Source organism: Aristolochia californica, unplaced genomic scaffold (genome assembly GCF_029961685.1).
Source record: "Aristolochia californica isolate CCGP_79_NKW_82.1479 unplaced genomic scaffold, dmAriCali1.0.hap1 SCAF_14, whole genome shotgun sequence".
NCBI lineage: Eukaryota > Viridiplantae > Streptophyta > Magnoliopsida > Piperales > Aristolochiaceae > Aristolochia > Aristolochia californica.
Window position 1 is genome coordinate 27,107,206 of NW_027181815.1, and position 16,299 is coordinate 27,123,504.

Consider the following 16,299-nt stretch of genomic DNA (forward strand, 5'->3'; position numbering starts at 1 on the left):
CAACCTTTCTCCTACCATCCTTTATTTGACTCTCACATACCCCTTTGGACCAACCTCTTGTGTGTTGCTTCGGTTGGTTTACCTTTATATACATACATATATATATATATATATATATATATATATATGTATGTATGTATATATATATATATGTATATATATGTATGTATATGTATATATGTATGTATGTATATATATATATACATATATATATATATATACATACATACATATATATATATATATATATATACATACATACATATATATATATATATATATATATATATATATTGGTATTTTAAGTCCATTGAGACTTTTTATATGAATTCGTGGGTCTTTTATCATTGTTTTGTGAATGACAGACATTACCCACTTATCACCCATTTCTACCTTTGAGAGTCGGTGCCCAGGTTGGGACACCGTGATGGAAGAACTTATTACTACATCTATGTTATTTGGTTCAAGTTGAGATCACTACCATTACCTCCCAGTTTGAGGGGGAGAAGTAGAAGAAGAAGTACAAGAAAAATGTATTTTATTCCATATGTTGTGGTAAGTTTTATGTGACCAAAATATTCAAGAAAGGGGGAGCACAAAAGACAAAGTTTTTGCATCTATGAAGAATTGTATTTGTCAAGAATTTTTTTCTGTAAAAGAAAATTAAAAACCAAGAATCCTTTTCATTGCAAGCTGAAGTTATAAACTCTATCTTGAGGGGAAGTGTTGAAGAGCAAATATGGAAGAGTCTTCCATGACTCTCACAATAAGAAGTCTTACAGAGCCACAATTATTATGGAAGGAGATCTCACAAAAGATTTCATTTTAAAGGTGTTTTAGTTATGTTAGTCTTTTATTGATGTTGAGTTATTTAATTATGGTAGGACTTATCTTTAAATGTTAGAGTTTGGGTGTAATTGGGATAAGGGTAATTTAATTGTAATTGGACTCTATTACTTTCCTCTATTATAAATAAGGGTTCATGTACTCTGATTACATTAAGTCAATGAAGTTTTTCTTTTTTCCATAAATTCAACAAAATTGAACACAGAAAAGATATGTTTACACTCCATTTACTTCTCTAAGTGTAATCTGATTTCTTTTCATAACCTCCAAGAATTTTCTTTTCTTCAAATGTTTGTTTCACTACACCTCTGTCTCAAACTATGGTAAGATTTGAAATCAAGATTTCACACTAGAGCTAAAGGGAAATAAACTGCAACATGCATGTGTTCATGCCTACAAGAAAGTGGATAGTACAAACTTAGAAGGATCAAAACACGACAAATTTGATATATCTACAAATAGTTTGAAGGAATCAAATCATCTTATTTGTTGGGTCTTAAGATTCTTATTTCACCAAATTTTGATGATGACTATTAAATTCTAGGACCTTAATCTATTAAGCTTCTAAAGTAATCAAGTGAGAGAAGGAGAAGAAGAGAAAGTGGAAGGAGAGAAGAAGAATAAACAAAGAAGAAGAGTAGTTTAGGATGTAAGAGAGAGGATGAAAGTTGAGAGGAAACTTGAGGAGAGTGAACGAAGATGAGCTCTCCCTTCTTCTTTATTTATAGCCAAAATGAATTACAATGATAAAAGTATGCTTGTCTTCTTAGGGCTGATAAAAGATAATAAAAAATTGAGATGATTCTTACTCATTCCTTAACTCTCTCTCAAGTTGGTGCATTAACATCAAAGACTTAGCTTGGAGTATGACTCATGTTAGTTAATTGATATTGTCACATCATGCTCACTTTGCATTAGCTACCAAAATTCTTTTCGAAGTGATTCATTTGTAGATCCAAATACAATGTCATCAACATAAATTTGGACTACAAAGATGTGAGATCCCCTATTTTTAATGAACATATCGGTGTCCGCTTTCCTCTAGAGAATTCATGGTCAATCAAAAAATTGGCTGACCCTATCATAGCATGTTCTAGGTGTTTGCTTTAGTCCACACAAGGGTTTTTTGAGTTTCAATACATAGTTTGACTTTGTGACCTTCTCTAAGCTAGAGGATTGTGCTACATGAACTTTCTTCTCTACCAACACATCCAAAAAGGCTGATTTCACATCCATTTGGTAGAGAGTGAAATCCTTGCAGCATGCAAAGGCTAGTAGGATCCTAATGGGTTCTTATCTAGCCATAGGAGCAAATGTTACATTATAGTTAATATTTTCTTTCTAAAAGCATCCGCGGGCAAGTCATATAGTCTTGTTTCTAACTACCTTATCGGCTTCATCTAGCTTGATCATAAGCACCAACTTGGTGCCTGTGATATTATGACCTTCTAGTAGGGGAACTAAGTCCCACACCTTGCTCCTAATGAATTGGGTTATCTCTTCCTAGATTGATTCTATTTAGTAGACATTCTTAAGAGCTTCTTTGATGTCTTTGGTTCCAACTCAAAAATAAATGCCTGATCCATTTCTTAACGTAATTGACCCTTGATCATGGGGATATTCTTCAACTTCTTCACCCTTTTCTAAACTTGTTTTTCTTGAACTTCATGGACCATCTTCATCATCACTATAGTCTAGAATGAGACATGGTTTTCTAGGATTACTTTTTACATGGATGACTTATTTGTGGTTTGAGTTCTTCTATTGAGTACCCTATTGAGTACTCTTTGTTGAGTAGCCCATGAAAATTCCTTCAACGGATTTGGAGTCTAGTTTGTCCAAGTGATCTTTTATGTCTAGAATGTAACACCTACATTTAAACACTCTAAAATACTTGATTTTGAGTTCTCTACCCTTCAAAAGTCATAAGGAGTTTTCTTAAAGAGGGCCTCAAGAACATTCTATTAACAATACAGGTGCTAGGGATAATTGCCTTAGCCTAAAAGTATTTGGGTGATTAAACTCATTTAGCATGGTTGACTCATCTCTTGAAGAGCCCTATTTTTCCTTTTAGCCACTTTTTTTTTTTTTTGTAGTCTTAGATGCTGAAAATTCATGCTTGAATGTTTTCTCATTGAAGAATTTTTCAAATTCTCCTAGAAACTCATCACGTATGTCATTCCTAATTCTAATGATATTATGTCACTCTTTATTTTCAACTTGAGTGACCCATTCTACAAATTCTTCACAAGCATCACTCTTACATGATAGAAACAAAGTCTAGGCGTATATAGTATAATCATCAAGTATCACAAAAATAAAATATTTTCAATGTTGGCAACTCCAATGTTACCATACAAATCCACATGGAGTTGAAGGGGTTTGGTTGTGGAAATTACTTTTGTTAAAGAACAAATATGGAAGTGTCTTAAATGACTCTCTTAGCAATAAGTCTTATGTTAGGTGCTCTGACCATGGACCGTGTAACCCTTCTGGAGGAGAGGTCTTCGAGCAGCTCTGGTTCAGCTCTGTGGGAACGTGATGCCCCTGGTCGACCTATGATGTCTGTTACTGAGTGAATACGAGAACAGAGAGGAGCATGAAGGTTACTGGATGAAGGCGAGAACAGAGAGTGAGCGTGAAAGAGAATCAAGGGATAACTCGGCTCTAACGGAGTCCGAAACCTGGGTTCCTTGGAGGAGGAGAACACCGACCCTACAATTTGATAAAATCTGTCTTCCCTTTTTCCTTTTCTGAACTCCTCTTAAGCCATTCACGATTTGGCCAAGAGTCTGTTTTTTACATCTTTTTATAACGCTGTCATTCATTGGCTTACAAGCTAAACTTAGGAAATAAAATACATACATGTTGCTGCTACACACTAGCACTTAAGTGACATACATGCTCATGTGCTGAATCAAAACACCTTCTGAATTATTGTTGCACGCTAACACTGAACATTGAATTACTGCTGCTATTCACGTGCTGAATCAAAACATACTTCCGAATTGTTGTTGCTGCTCACGTGTTGCTGATCCTGCTGAGCTTCCTGTGTCGACTCGCCCGCGTCGCCTTTGGACGACTCGTCCTGCTATGGTATCCCTAACATCACTCCCCTGCGGAAGAAAGAGTTTGTCCTCAAGCTCAAAGTTAGGGTAAGAGTGCTGGAAAACATCTAGATGACCTGCAATTGGCGGTAGTGCTGGAATAGATGGAGGGGCGGGGCCCTTGAGTGGCTTGAGTAAGGAGACGTGAAAAACATGATGGACTTTGGCCTCTGAAATGAAATTCTGGCAGTAAGAATGGAGGCGGAGCCATACTAAGGCATCCGGATTGTACTGCACACCACGGTGTCCCTGATCATAATAGTGTTGCATGCGGGCATGAGTGGGCCGGAGGTGGTGTGCAGTAGCTTTCAAAATTTGTCGCAAGTGAGAAGGGCTACCACCACCCATAGAATTGATTTGCCTGAAGCTTTTGGAAGCATTTCAATAAAATCCATGGAAAGGTCTGCCCATACCTGAGTGGGAAGATGGAGCGGGTGCAAGGCGCTGGCTGGATGCAAATGCTGAGCTTGGTTCCTTTGACACACCAAGCAATGAGCCGCATTTTGTGCAATGGTGGATTTCATCCCTGGCCAATAAAAATCATCCCGAAGGCGCTGAAGTAGATTCTTCAGTCCCTCGTGTGTGTTGTCATGATAAGATGAGACGACAACAACAATCAATGGAGAAGTGGAGGGCAAGTATATACGCTGTTTATAGAGAATAAGGTGGTCTTGAACCGCCTATTGTGCTGATTTGGTGCCCGCAGCAATCTGATGGAACAACGTCTGTAAATCTGGTTGGTGCTGGGTAGCCTCCCGGATGGAATCGAGTAAAAGCGGAGTGGGGTGACTGATAGCAGCCAACTTCAGCTATTCTTCCGTGCGCTGAGAGAGTGCATCAGAGGCTTTGTTCAAAGTACCCGCTTTATGTTCCACTTGAAAATCAAAGCCCATTAATTGGCTCAACCATCCAGCCTTCAAACTGATCCTATAGTCACAATGACGTAGTGGGGGTAGAGAAACTGGTTCCTGAAAGAGGTCCTTGAAGTACTCAAGCAAACTGTCGAACTTGTTGTCAGTTGTTGGATGTTGCTGCAGCCCATGTAATTGGACTGGCCCTTCACATGTATGGCCTTGGAAGGTGACCTTTTGGTGGTCAACAGTGAAGCTCATCGTCAAGGCTGCAAAGTCCCACAAAATGGGCCCCAAAGTTTGAAGCCACTTAAGTCCCAAGACCATGTCGAACCCTGTCAAGGGGGGTATAAAAAATTCTGCGAAGAAGTGTTGATCGTCAATCACAAACATGATCTTGCTGACCCCATAGTTGGGACTTGTTCCCCATTTGCAACAGATACAGAAGGTACTGGTCATGGTTGAATTGGGAGCTGTAAAGACTTGGCCGTGGTGAAACTCAAAAAATTATGAGTGCTGCCCGAGTCCACCAAACTGAGGAGGGGTTGCTGATTGACTAAGGCAGAAACTTGCATTGTTGGTGTGGCTGAAGCCCAATGATGGCGTGCAAGGAAATGGTGGGCTCTTCGACCTTTGGTTGTTCCAGTTCAAAGTGTTCTTCTTCTTCTTCAATGTCGAGTTCTAACCAGAATAATTTCAGGCACTAGTGCCCAAATGTATACTGCTCATCTCGGTTATAACACAACTTTTTCGCCCTTCGTGCTTCCATTTCAGACCGGTTTAATTTGCGGATAAAGGTTGGAGTGACTAGAGCAGATTTAGGGGGTTGTAGACGTAAGGGCCGTAGCACCCTGAGGGGGCTGGGGAGCACCATTGGTTCTCCATGGCTGCTCAACATTAGTTCTCCATGGTTGTGTTTTGCTAGGTACTGTCGAACTAGTCTTTGCCCTTGGCCAGACTGACCGTCTGTTCTGAAATTTCTGTTTGGCTTCCAATGTGCGTGCCAAATTCATTGCTCGACACAGATATGTGGGCCCAAGGAGTTCGACTTCCAGACGAAGGGACTCAATGAGGCCGGCTGTGAATAAGCTGACGTGCTGGTCTACCTATACCACCTTGCTAGCTCGTGCCAATTTCTCTTGGAATTGTTGTTGGTATTGGGCTACACTACCGGTTTGGCGTAACAGGACTAAATCGCCCAATGAATTGTTATGAGTCGGCGGTCCAAACCATATGGTGCACAATTCCTTAAATTTTTCCCACTCTATGTCTGGATGTTCCAATTCAAGTTGATGTCCCCACATTTGCGCTTCATCGAGCATATGGAATGCAGCCAACCCAACCTTGTCTTGTTGAGCCGTTCGTTGATTGGAAAAAAAAAAATTCACAACGATATAACCACAATAAAGGGTCGTCTGTCCCATTAAAAACTGGAAAACCTGTTTGGTGTACCTTGGGACGATGTCATTGCTCTAGCCAGTGTTTGGACGTCCCCCGTTCAGAGGTTCTTTGTCCCCTTCTCTCGGAGTGGGTGTGCGGCCTGCTGAGAGTCTATCACAGACTCGAGTTGCAATGTCTTCAACTTGCTAAGTGACTTGTTGAGCTATTCGACTGTCCATGAGGGTTGCTAAGCGACCCACTGTTTCTTCCATGAGTCTTCTGAACATCTCTTCCTGGTTTGAACTCTCCCCCAAAATCATCTGCTCTGATACCAGTGTGTTAGGTGCTCTGACCATGGACCGTGTAACCCTTCTGAAGGGGAGGTCTTCGATCAACTCTGGTTCAGCTTTGTGGGAACGTGATGCCTCTGGTCGACCTATGATGTTTGTTACTGAGTGAATACGAGAACAGAGAGGAGCGTGAAGGTTACTGGATGAAGGCGAGAATAGAGAGTGAGCGTAAAAGAGAATCAAGGCATAACTCGGCTCTAAGGGATTCCGAAACCTGGGTTCCTTGGAGGAGGAGAACACCGACCCTGCAATTTGATAGAATATGTCTTCCCGTTTTCCTTTTTTGAACTCCTCTTAAGCCATTCACGATTTGGCCAAGAGTCTATTTTTTACATCTTTTTACAACACTGCCATTCATTGGCTTACAAACTAAACTTAGGAAATAAAATACATACATGTTGTTGTTGCATGCTAGCACTTAAGTGACATACATGCTCACATGCTGAATCAAAACACATTCTGAATTACTGCTGCACGCTAACACTAAACACTAAATTACTGTTGTTGTTCACGTGCTGAATCAAAACATACTTCCGAATTATTGTTGCTGCTCATGTGTTGCTGATCCTACTGAGCTTCCTGTGCCTACTCGTCCGCGTCGCCTTTGGACGATTCGTCCTGCTATGGTGTCCCTAACATCTTACAAAGCCAAAATTAATATGGTGGAGTCTTACAGGAGTATCATAGGAGGAGGCCTCACAGAATAGTCACAATTAAAAGTGTTTTAGCTATATTAGTCTTCTATTTATGTTTAGTTGTTTAGTTATTCTATGACTTATCTTTTAATGTGGCGTAATTAGAACAAGGATAGTTTAATTGTAATTGGACTCTACTTGTTTCCTTTATTATAAATAGAAGTTTATTGTACTCAAATTACATCAAGTCAATGAAGTTTTTTATTTTTCCAAAACTTCAACATGATATTAGAGCGGGTTTTGTGAGTTGACTTGGTCAACACACAAAGATAATATGATCCTTTTATGATATATCATCTCTAGTAGTTTAGGTTCGTATTATATCTTTTTTCTTTCTTTCTTGTCCCAGTACCCATTGTTTTCTTGGCGTTCACACCTCTATACTGAAATTTTCATACATTGACAAAAAGATTTTCGACTCTACTTTTAATTCAATTTTTTTTGGAAATCAAAGTTTTCTAAAAAGAGAAATCAATATTTGAAGCGAAAAATATCATATTGCAAGTGAGGTTCACGCAACAATAGAATGCTTCAACTTTCGAAGCATTTTATGCCATCAAGAACGAGACTTTATATGGAGAATTATATGTCAAAAGATAGATTTGTAAATTTATTTGCTTACCTATCAAACCAATTCTCAATTTGAGCTTTTCTAGAGGGAGATATCAATATCGAAAGAGTCAATGGTCATGTTGGTCAAAGAAGAGAGAGTACTTAATTCAGCCAAATTACAAAGTCCGAAATATATCAGATTTTTCTCTAAAACTAAGTGTATTTTATGAATCAATATTATACTTTAATGAAAGGTATAAAATTCTAATTTCATAAGGAGAAAATTTCATATCAATCTGATATCTATACAAGGAGATATTCACATTAGAGTTGGTAACCTTCTAGCTACAAAATAAAAAAAAATAAAGAGGTCATAACAAATTCAATAAAGAAACTTTGTATATCAAATTAGGTATCAAATTAAATCTCTAAGTCTAGTTTCTTAAGCAACAAACGGTTTGTGTTTCTGATCTATATTGTGAGATATCTCCTATTATCTCTCCTTACATTAGCGTAAATCGAGTTTCCTTTTCTCCTAGAAATTCTAGTTTTCTATCCAAACTTCTCTTCTTATAAGAGAGTTTTGATTAAAATTAACTCAAAGAGTTCTGTATCTTCCGCATCGTTAACTCCAAAAATTGTGGTCCCCCCCCCCCCCAAAAAAAAAGTTATATTTGGTCAAATTTATTAAATTCTACTGTTATAGTCTCCCCTAGTTTTTTTTTAAAGGTCATATTCTAGATTCGTTTGGAAGTATGAGTATTGCATAGTCACCTCTTTCTGGTTAAATTTGTTTTTCTCTAGTATTTTTTTAGTTTATCTTCTTGTGTTTTTCATCATTTCAGTGCAGTTCTTAGACCCACTACCTAAAAAATATAGGAGTATGCTTAACATCCATTTTAAATGGAGTCATTATTCTTTACCAACAAGGTGATTTGTGTTTGTGCTACCCTTGAAAAATTAGTCTATTTGTTGTGCCTTAAAGTTGGGTCGTCTTACGCCTTTAAAATTGAGCGAAGTCTATTTTAAACTATAACCATTTTGATTAGTGTATGAAGTTTTGTCATACAACTAGGAGTGATTTTCTTCTCTCATATTATGTTTGTCCAAGTTGGGTCTCTATGTCTTTTTTATCCTATCTTGAAGGGGAGAAGTACAATAAGAGGTATGTTATTCCACATATTGTGGTAATTTTGTTGTGATCAAAATATTCAAGAAATAGGAAAAACATAAGATGAAGATTTTACATCTATGAAAAAAAAATAACCAATGAAGATTGAAGACCAATAATTCTTTTCATTGCAAGCTGAAGTTAGAAGTTGTAAACTTCAACTTGTAGGCGAGTGTCGAAGAGCAAATATAGAAGAGTCTTACATGACTCTTACAACAAGAAGTCTTACAGAGACATAATTAATATGGTAGGGTTTTACAAGAGTCACGAAAGAGTCTCAATTAAATGTGTTTGAGTTATGTCAATCTTCTATTTATATTCAATTATTCAATTGTTGTAGAACATATCTTTTAATGTTTAACTTTTGGGTGTAACCGGGAGGTACAGATAATATTTGAGTTGTAAAACATTTTGTATTCATCCACCCATACTCAACCTTGAATATTTTGTCACATAATTGACTCATCCCTAAGGCTTTTTATCTCCTATCGGATGCCCTGAACAACTGATGCCCAGCCTCCTCTAGCGTGTTCATGCATGGCGAGTAGAGAGCCGGGTGAAAACTGAAGCTGGGGTGTGTACCAACATCGCCTTCTCCCAAAATGTAAATCTTCTCCACTTTCATGGTTTCAAGCTCGCAAGAAAAGATATTGCGCTGATCCGTGAAGAAAGCAACATCAAGACCTGGCCCAAAAGCTAGAGGTCGAGTGTAGTTTCTAATGCAAGAGCCGCCGGCTTCAAGAATTTTCTCACCCAAGTCCTTGTTGCAGATTTCATGCGTTTCGATCCATTCTTCTGTGTGCCAGTCCTTGAGCATCCATATCTGCAGCTTGTCAACCCTCGCACGATAATCTCGTTTGCAGCAAATATAGTAAAGATGCCCATCAAATCCATGCATGGTCCCTGCAGTCGATATTTTCTTGTTTGGCAGTTCGATCACATCACAACTCCCTCCCTTCAAATTCACTCTCAGAATGTGAAATGGGTAGCATGAGTAATGCAAAGCTTCGTTGAACAGAGTAGGGGGTGATATCAAGTCTAAATAATTAGCCCCTTTAGGGTGAAAAACTGCATTGTGATTCTCCCATTTGCCTGCCGCAGAATCGAAGATCTCATATGCTATATAGCAGGTTCTATGAATGAGCGTGAGTATTTTGAAATGAGAAAGATCCTGAAGTGGGCAGAGGCCTTTGGATCATAAACAAGTCTGGCATCTGGTAGGCTGACAGTCGTCCGAGGGTTAGGCAGAGCAACCCATCTCTTCAACAGAGGGTTACAGACATAGAAGACAGCCCCTCTAGTCTCTCCAGTCAGGCAAAGCAGCAAGCCATTGCAGCCGTCCACGATTTTGAAATGAGGGTATAATGGCAAGAAACTGAGACTAATTGATATGGTGTCGGTCTGGCTGGTGGCACAAGCTTTTTCAGTTGATAAACAAGCAAAACCGTATTCCATCCTCTGGAGATAGTCATTCTCATCTAGAGTCCGCTTCTTATAGAACAAACCTGAGAGACACGACAGAGGTCCTGCTTGATTGGAGTCATTGGATATGAGGCTGCACCATGCTTTTGACACGCACTTGAATCTGAAGAGAGATTTGGTGGGCAAGTGGGAAAAGATTTCTATCAGCAAATCATCACTGAAACTTGTATTCGTGATGCTGCCATTGACGGCTACAGAAGAACTGGCTTCTTCTCCATCCATGGGTTATTCAGAGATGCAGAGAAAGCACTACTCGAATGGAAATGCTGAACAACAATAACACCTTCAGTTTATGAAGAGAGAGAAAGAGAGAGAGAGAGAGTTTTCACTTAAACGCAGTGACCAAGAAAGCTGAATGATACACAAAACTCAAATATCATAATCGGGCGCTTTTCTCACAGGTTTCAGACTCCTCCCTTCCCCAAGCTCGGCTTTGGTTGCAGCTGTTTATTTCTGAGAAGTCAGTTGGAGTTTATATTCTTCTTAGATATTCGTTGCTTGAGCCCAAAGCTTCCAACTAACCTTTCTTGGTCAGCACTCAGCCTTCTTGAATTTAAAATTCCTTCCTGGAGTCCCAATTAGTATATTGAAAACAGTGACTATCATATTATGTTGGCTGGCTACATTGAAACAAGTTGCTCCCATGATTGCAGTATTCTTCTTATCCATTAAAAATAGAGTCTGGCAGTTTAGCTTATGCTTGCCAGGTAGCTTTTCTCTTGGAAGATTCTACACCACTGTTCTTGTTGGAGTTGAAGGCTCATTTACAGTCATTGATAAGGATTTTAACTAAGGCATATGCATTCTTGATTTTGATAATAAATACCCGGCAGTGATAATTATAAAATCAGAATATTTTTCGGTGTTGATTTCTATTGAACGAATAGTTAATTTATACAAGAGTTTTACTATTTATAATTGTGATTTTATACAATCTATTTATAGTAGTTGAGCTTATCGTTGATCTCAACCGTGATTTTCTCAATACTCCCCCTCAAGTTGTAGAATGAATGTCAAAATCTCTCAACTTGCATATCATAGTTGAAAAACCTTCCTTTCCCAATGGCTTGGTGAACTCATTCGCAAACTGATTTGTTGAAACAATATATTTGGTTACAAACGAACCATCTTGTATTTTGTCACAAATAAAATGACAGTCCATCTCTATATGTTTGGTTCTTTCATGAAAAAGGGGATTAACTACTATGTGTAAGGCAATTGTGTTATCACAATATAACAATGTTGGCTTTGGATGTAATATTATCAAATCTATCAATAATGACCGTAATCAGGATAATTCACAACATATACTTGTCATTGCTCTATATTTGGCTTCTATTGAAGAGAGAGATACAGTTTTCTGCCTCTTTGTCCACTAGGAAATAAGAGAAGACCCCAAAAAAATACAATAACCCGTAGTGGATCTATGAGATATTAGACAACCAACCCAATTTGAATCAGAAAAAGGCTAGCAAAGATAAATCTCTATGAGAAGGGAAAAACAAACTTTGTCCTAGATTGCCTTTTAAATAAGGCAACACAAGCAAGACAACTTCCATATGTGGTTTGCGTGGTATAGTCAAATAAATTAGGCGTCCAACAAGTTGCCTATACTGAGATGGATTGTTAAACAATTTTCCTAAATCCAAAAGTTTTATGTTTTGCTCTATGGGAAAGTTCATAGGTTTAGCACCCAAAAATCCACCATCTTTTAAAATTTCCAACGTATATTTCATTGCGATATGGAAATACCTGTATTTGACTAAGAAACTTTGATGCCCAGAAAATACTTCAAAATTGTTGAAGATACTGCCTTAAGAGATTGATTCTCAATCAATTAAGAATCATTGCCTTGTTTAGGGCCTTCCTCACAGATGAATTTGACCTTCCATTATAGGAGCTAATTACGTCAAATCATTCCTTGTCTGTACAAATCAAATCTCTTGTAAATCTTTGTAATTAGGATATCTCCCCTATAAATTAATGAAAACAGGCACCCCATTAGTGTGGTGAATTTTATAATCTTCTCATGGTATCAGAGCTTCATCTGGATTAACATCCTGTGATCCTCATGGCCTCAAATTCTTCTTCCAATCTCCTCCCCTTCAACACCTTGATTCATATGATCACCATCAAATTCTCTTCCTCAAATTATCTTTTGTGGAAAAGTCAATTTCTTCCCCTTCTTGACAGCCAAGGATTATTGGCTCATGTTGACGGTACCCTTGAGCCCCCACCTCCGTTTGAGTCTCCCTTCTCTTAGACTCCAAATCCCAAATTCCAGGCATGGAAAGTGACAGACTAGCGTCTCCTCAGCCTTCTGTTGTCTTCTCTTTCTAAAAAAGCCATGGCAAAAGCTGTTGGCCTGACCACATCCTGTGGGGTGTGGATTGCTTTAGAAAATTCCTTTAGCCACCAATCGAAGGCTCGTGAAATTCGTCTGAAAAATGACCTCTAGTTGATGAAACGCAGCAGTCGTCTGGTTAGCACCTATGCCCTTGCGTTCAAAGCACTGTGCGACCAACTCCATGCCATCGGTCGTCCTGTTGATGACACCGACAAGGCTCATTGGTTTCTCCGAGGTCTCGACCTGGAGTTCTCCGACTTCTCCTCCACCCAAATGGCTCAGAACCCCCGCCCCTGTTTTTCCGACCTGGTGTCCCGCGCCAAAAGTTTTGAAATCTTTCGGAAATCTCTCGAGCCTTTGGCGACGACGACACCCCCGACTGCCTTCACAGCAAATCGACACCACTCTCAACGTTTCGGCTTCTCTAGCCAGAATCGCGGCCTCGGAAATCCTCACGGTGGTTCTTCCAGCCATGGGCAGAGCCCTATCTTCAATCACGGCCATGGCCAGGGCACGGGTGAAAATTCTGGCCACGGCCAACGTCGTTCCACCACCAGCCACCGTCGCCGACCACCTCACTGCCAGATCTGCCGCTAGGAAGGGCATTACGTTGATCGTTGTCAGCAGAGGTACTCTCGGAACGACGACCCTAGCCAGGAAGCATTTTTTGCTTAATCGTTTAATTCAGCCTGTTCTATGTTCGAAAATCAATCTTCGGATTGGGTCGTGTGTCAACGGCCCACATGACTGTGACCCACACCTCTTTGGATCAATCTGTCCCCTACACAGGTAAGGATGTGTAATTATCGGGAATGATGCGTCTCTCCCCATTACTCACACGTGTTATTTTTCTCCATCTTCCAATCTTAAATTATTAAATGTTTTGGTTGTTCCCCATCTTACCAAAAATTTGTTGTCCATTAGTAAATTAACGCATGATTTTTCGTTATCTGTTACGTTTACTAATGATCTTTTTACTATTCAGAATAGCCAAACGTGAAAGGTGGTGGCAACTGGTAAACGTGATGGAGGTTTGTATGTGCTAGAGCATGGCAATTCTGCATTTCTTTCCGTTTTGCAAAATAAATCTTTGCATGCCTCATATGATTTATGGCATGCTCGTTTAGGACATGTTCATCATTCAGTACTTTCTTTCTTGAATAAAAATAGTAAGCTTCATCTTACTTCTTTATTACCATCTCCGAAATTATGCGATACCTGCCAACTTTCTAAAAGTCATCGTTTACCTTATTTTTGCAATGAAAAAAAGTCATCTCATGTTTTAAATTTAATTCATTGCGATATATGGGGTCCTTCACCCATTACATCCAATTTGGGGTTTGTCTACTATGCTTTCTTTATTGATGATTATTCTCGGTTTACTTGGATTTATCCGTTGAAATTGAAATCTGACTTCTACGATATTTTTCTTCAATTTCAAAAATTTGTGGAAAACCAACATTTCGCTCGTATAATTTTTTTTTAAAGCGATGGTGGTGTCGAATTTACTAGTAATCGTTTTCAGCACCACCTTCGTACCTCTAGAATTCATCATCAGCTCGCATGTACATATACCCCTGCTCAAAACGGTCGCATCAAACGTAAACACAGACATATAACTGAAACTGGTTTGGTTCTACTCTTCCATTCTCACATGTCCCCTCGCTTCTGGGTTGACGCCTTTAGCACTGCTGCCTACATCATCAACCGCTTGCCCACACCACTTCTCGGAGGTAAGTCCCCTTTTGAACTTCTATATGGTCTTTTTCCAAATTTTGCTAATTTTCATCCTTTTGGTTGTCGTGTATACCCCTATTTACGTGATTATATGGCAAATAAATTTTCTCCGCATAGTCTTCCTTGTCTTTTTCTGGGATATAGCTCCTCGTACAAGGTTTTCGTTGTCTTGATCCTACCACCTCTAGGATATATATTACTCGACATGCACAGTTTGATGAAACTCATTTTTCGTCTTTAATTTCTTCCCAGGCTCAACTCCTATCCTCCCTCCAGTTCTCCAATTTTTTGGAACCCAGTTCATCTTCTTCTGGCATGCCTCTTCCAGCGTCCCATTCCCCACATATTACTCAATCCGGTTCCCATTCGTGTGATATTTGTACTGATCCTGTGAATGAGTTTTTGCAAGCAACTAATCCTTTTACAGGACCGCCACTACCGCCTGTCGATCGTTCTCTCCCTGGGTCCACTGCCTTGCCTCCTGCTGATTCTGTTGCTACTATTCCCTTGGGATCTCATCCCATGGTCATACGCGCCAAGGCCGGTATTTTTAAACCTCGTCACTGGGCTGATATTTTTTTCTTCGGATCTGCTGGTCTTCTATCTGCACTTCTAACATCCACTAAGCCTAAAGGGTTCAAATCTGCTGCCAAGAATCCGGCCTGGCTTGTTGCTATGGATGAAGAAGATCGAGCTTTGCGAGACAATCATACTTGGACTTTGGTCCCTCGCCCTGCTGCCACCAATATTGTGGGTTCCAAATGGGTCTTTCGTACCAAATATCAGCCTAATGGGATTGTTGAGGGGTTCAAAGCTCGTCTTGCCGCAAAGGGGTTTACTCAAGTACCAGATCTCGACTACACCAACACCTTTAATCCTGTCATCAAAGCTACGACTATTTGGGTTGTGTTCTCTATTGTTGTTACAAATCGATGGGCTCTTCATCAATTGGATGCCAAAAATGTTTTCCTCAATGGCCATCTCAATGAACAAGTCTATATGGAACAACCGTCTGAGTATATTGATCCTCGCTTTCCTGATCATGTTTGCAAGCTTCAGAAAGCTCTCTATGGCCTCAAGCAAGCCCCTCGAGCATGGTTTCAGCGGTTCAACTCCTTTCTTACACATCTTGGCTTCCTCTATAGTCGGGTTGACCCTTTGCTCTTCGTCTTTCATCGGCACTCTGACATCCTTTATTTGTTATTATATGTCGATGAGATTATTATTACGGGCAACAACCCCTCTCTTCTGGATAGCTTTGCCCACAAGCTACATTCTGAGTTCGCTACAAAAGACTTGGGTTCTCTCAACTACTTCCTTGGTCTTGAAGCTACACCCACCGCTGATGGCCTATTTCTTAGTCAGCTGAAATATGCGTGCGACATCCTTTCTCGGGCCCACTTACTTGACAGCAAGCATGTGCACACTCCTATGGTGGTTTCTCAACATCTATCCTCTGATGGACAGTCCTTCTCGGATCCTACCCTTTATTGCTCCCTTGTTGGTGCTCTTCAATACTTGACTATCACGCGGCCCGATATTGCTCATGCGGTCAATTCAGTGAGTCAATTTCTACACTCTCCCATTGCTGACCACTTCCTTGTTGTCAAGAGCATTATTCGATATGTCAAAGACACTCTCCATTATGGTTTATCCTTCCATCCGTCTACTTCGCCTGGATCTTTAGTTGCTTATTCTGATGCTGATTGGGCCCGTTGTTCGGACACTCATCGCTCTACCTCGGGTTACTCTATTTACCTTGGTGACAACTTAGTCTCCTG

General features: G+C 39.7%; 1 protein-coding gene across 1 annotated transcript; it reads right to left on the minus strand.

Annotated features, from left to right (window-relative positions):
• Positions 1-9,430: 9,430 nt before the first annotated feature.
• On the minus strand, positions 9,431-10,656 carry LOC137949483 (putative F-box protein At5g50220). Its single transcript, XM_068795528.1, has 2 exons — positions 10,230-10,656; positions 9,431-10,071 (listed from the first exon to the last, which is right to left on the minus strand). The coding sequence occupies exons 1-2, from the start codon at positions 10,654-10,656 to the stop codon at positions 9,431-9,433; spliced, it is 1,068 nt and encodes a 355-aa protein (XP_068651629.1).
• Between the last annotated feature and the right edge of the window lie 5,643 nt (positions 10,657-16,299).

What these genes read in the sequence shown, in the direction of transcription:
- LOC137949483 (XM_068795528.1), bottom strand. Translation starts at nt 10,656, where the DNA reads ATGGATGGAGAAGAAGCCAGTTCTTCTGTAGCCGTCAATGGCAGCATC. An exon ending in AGGGGCTGTCTTCTATGTCT is followed by an intron (nt 10,072 to 10,229) that starts GTAACCCTCTGT and finishes CCTGCTATATAG; the next exon opens with CATATGAGATCTTCGATTCT.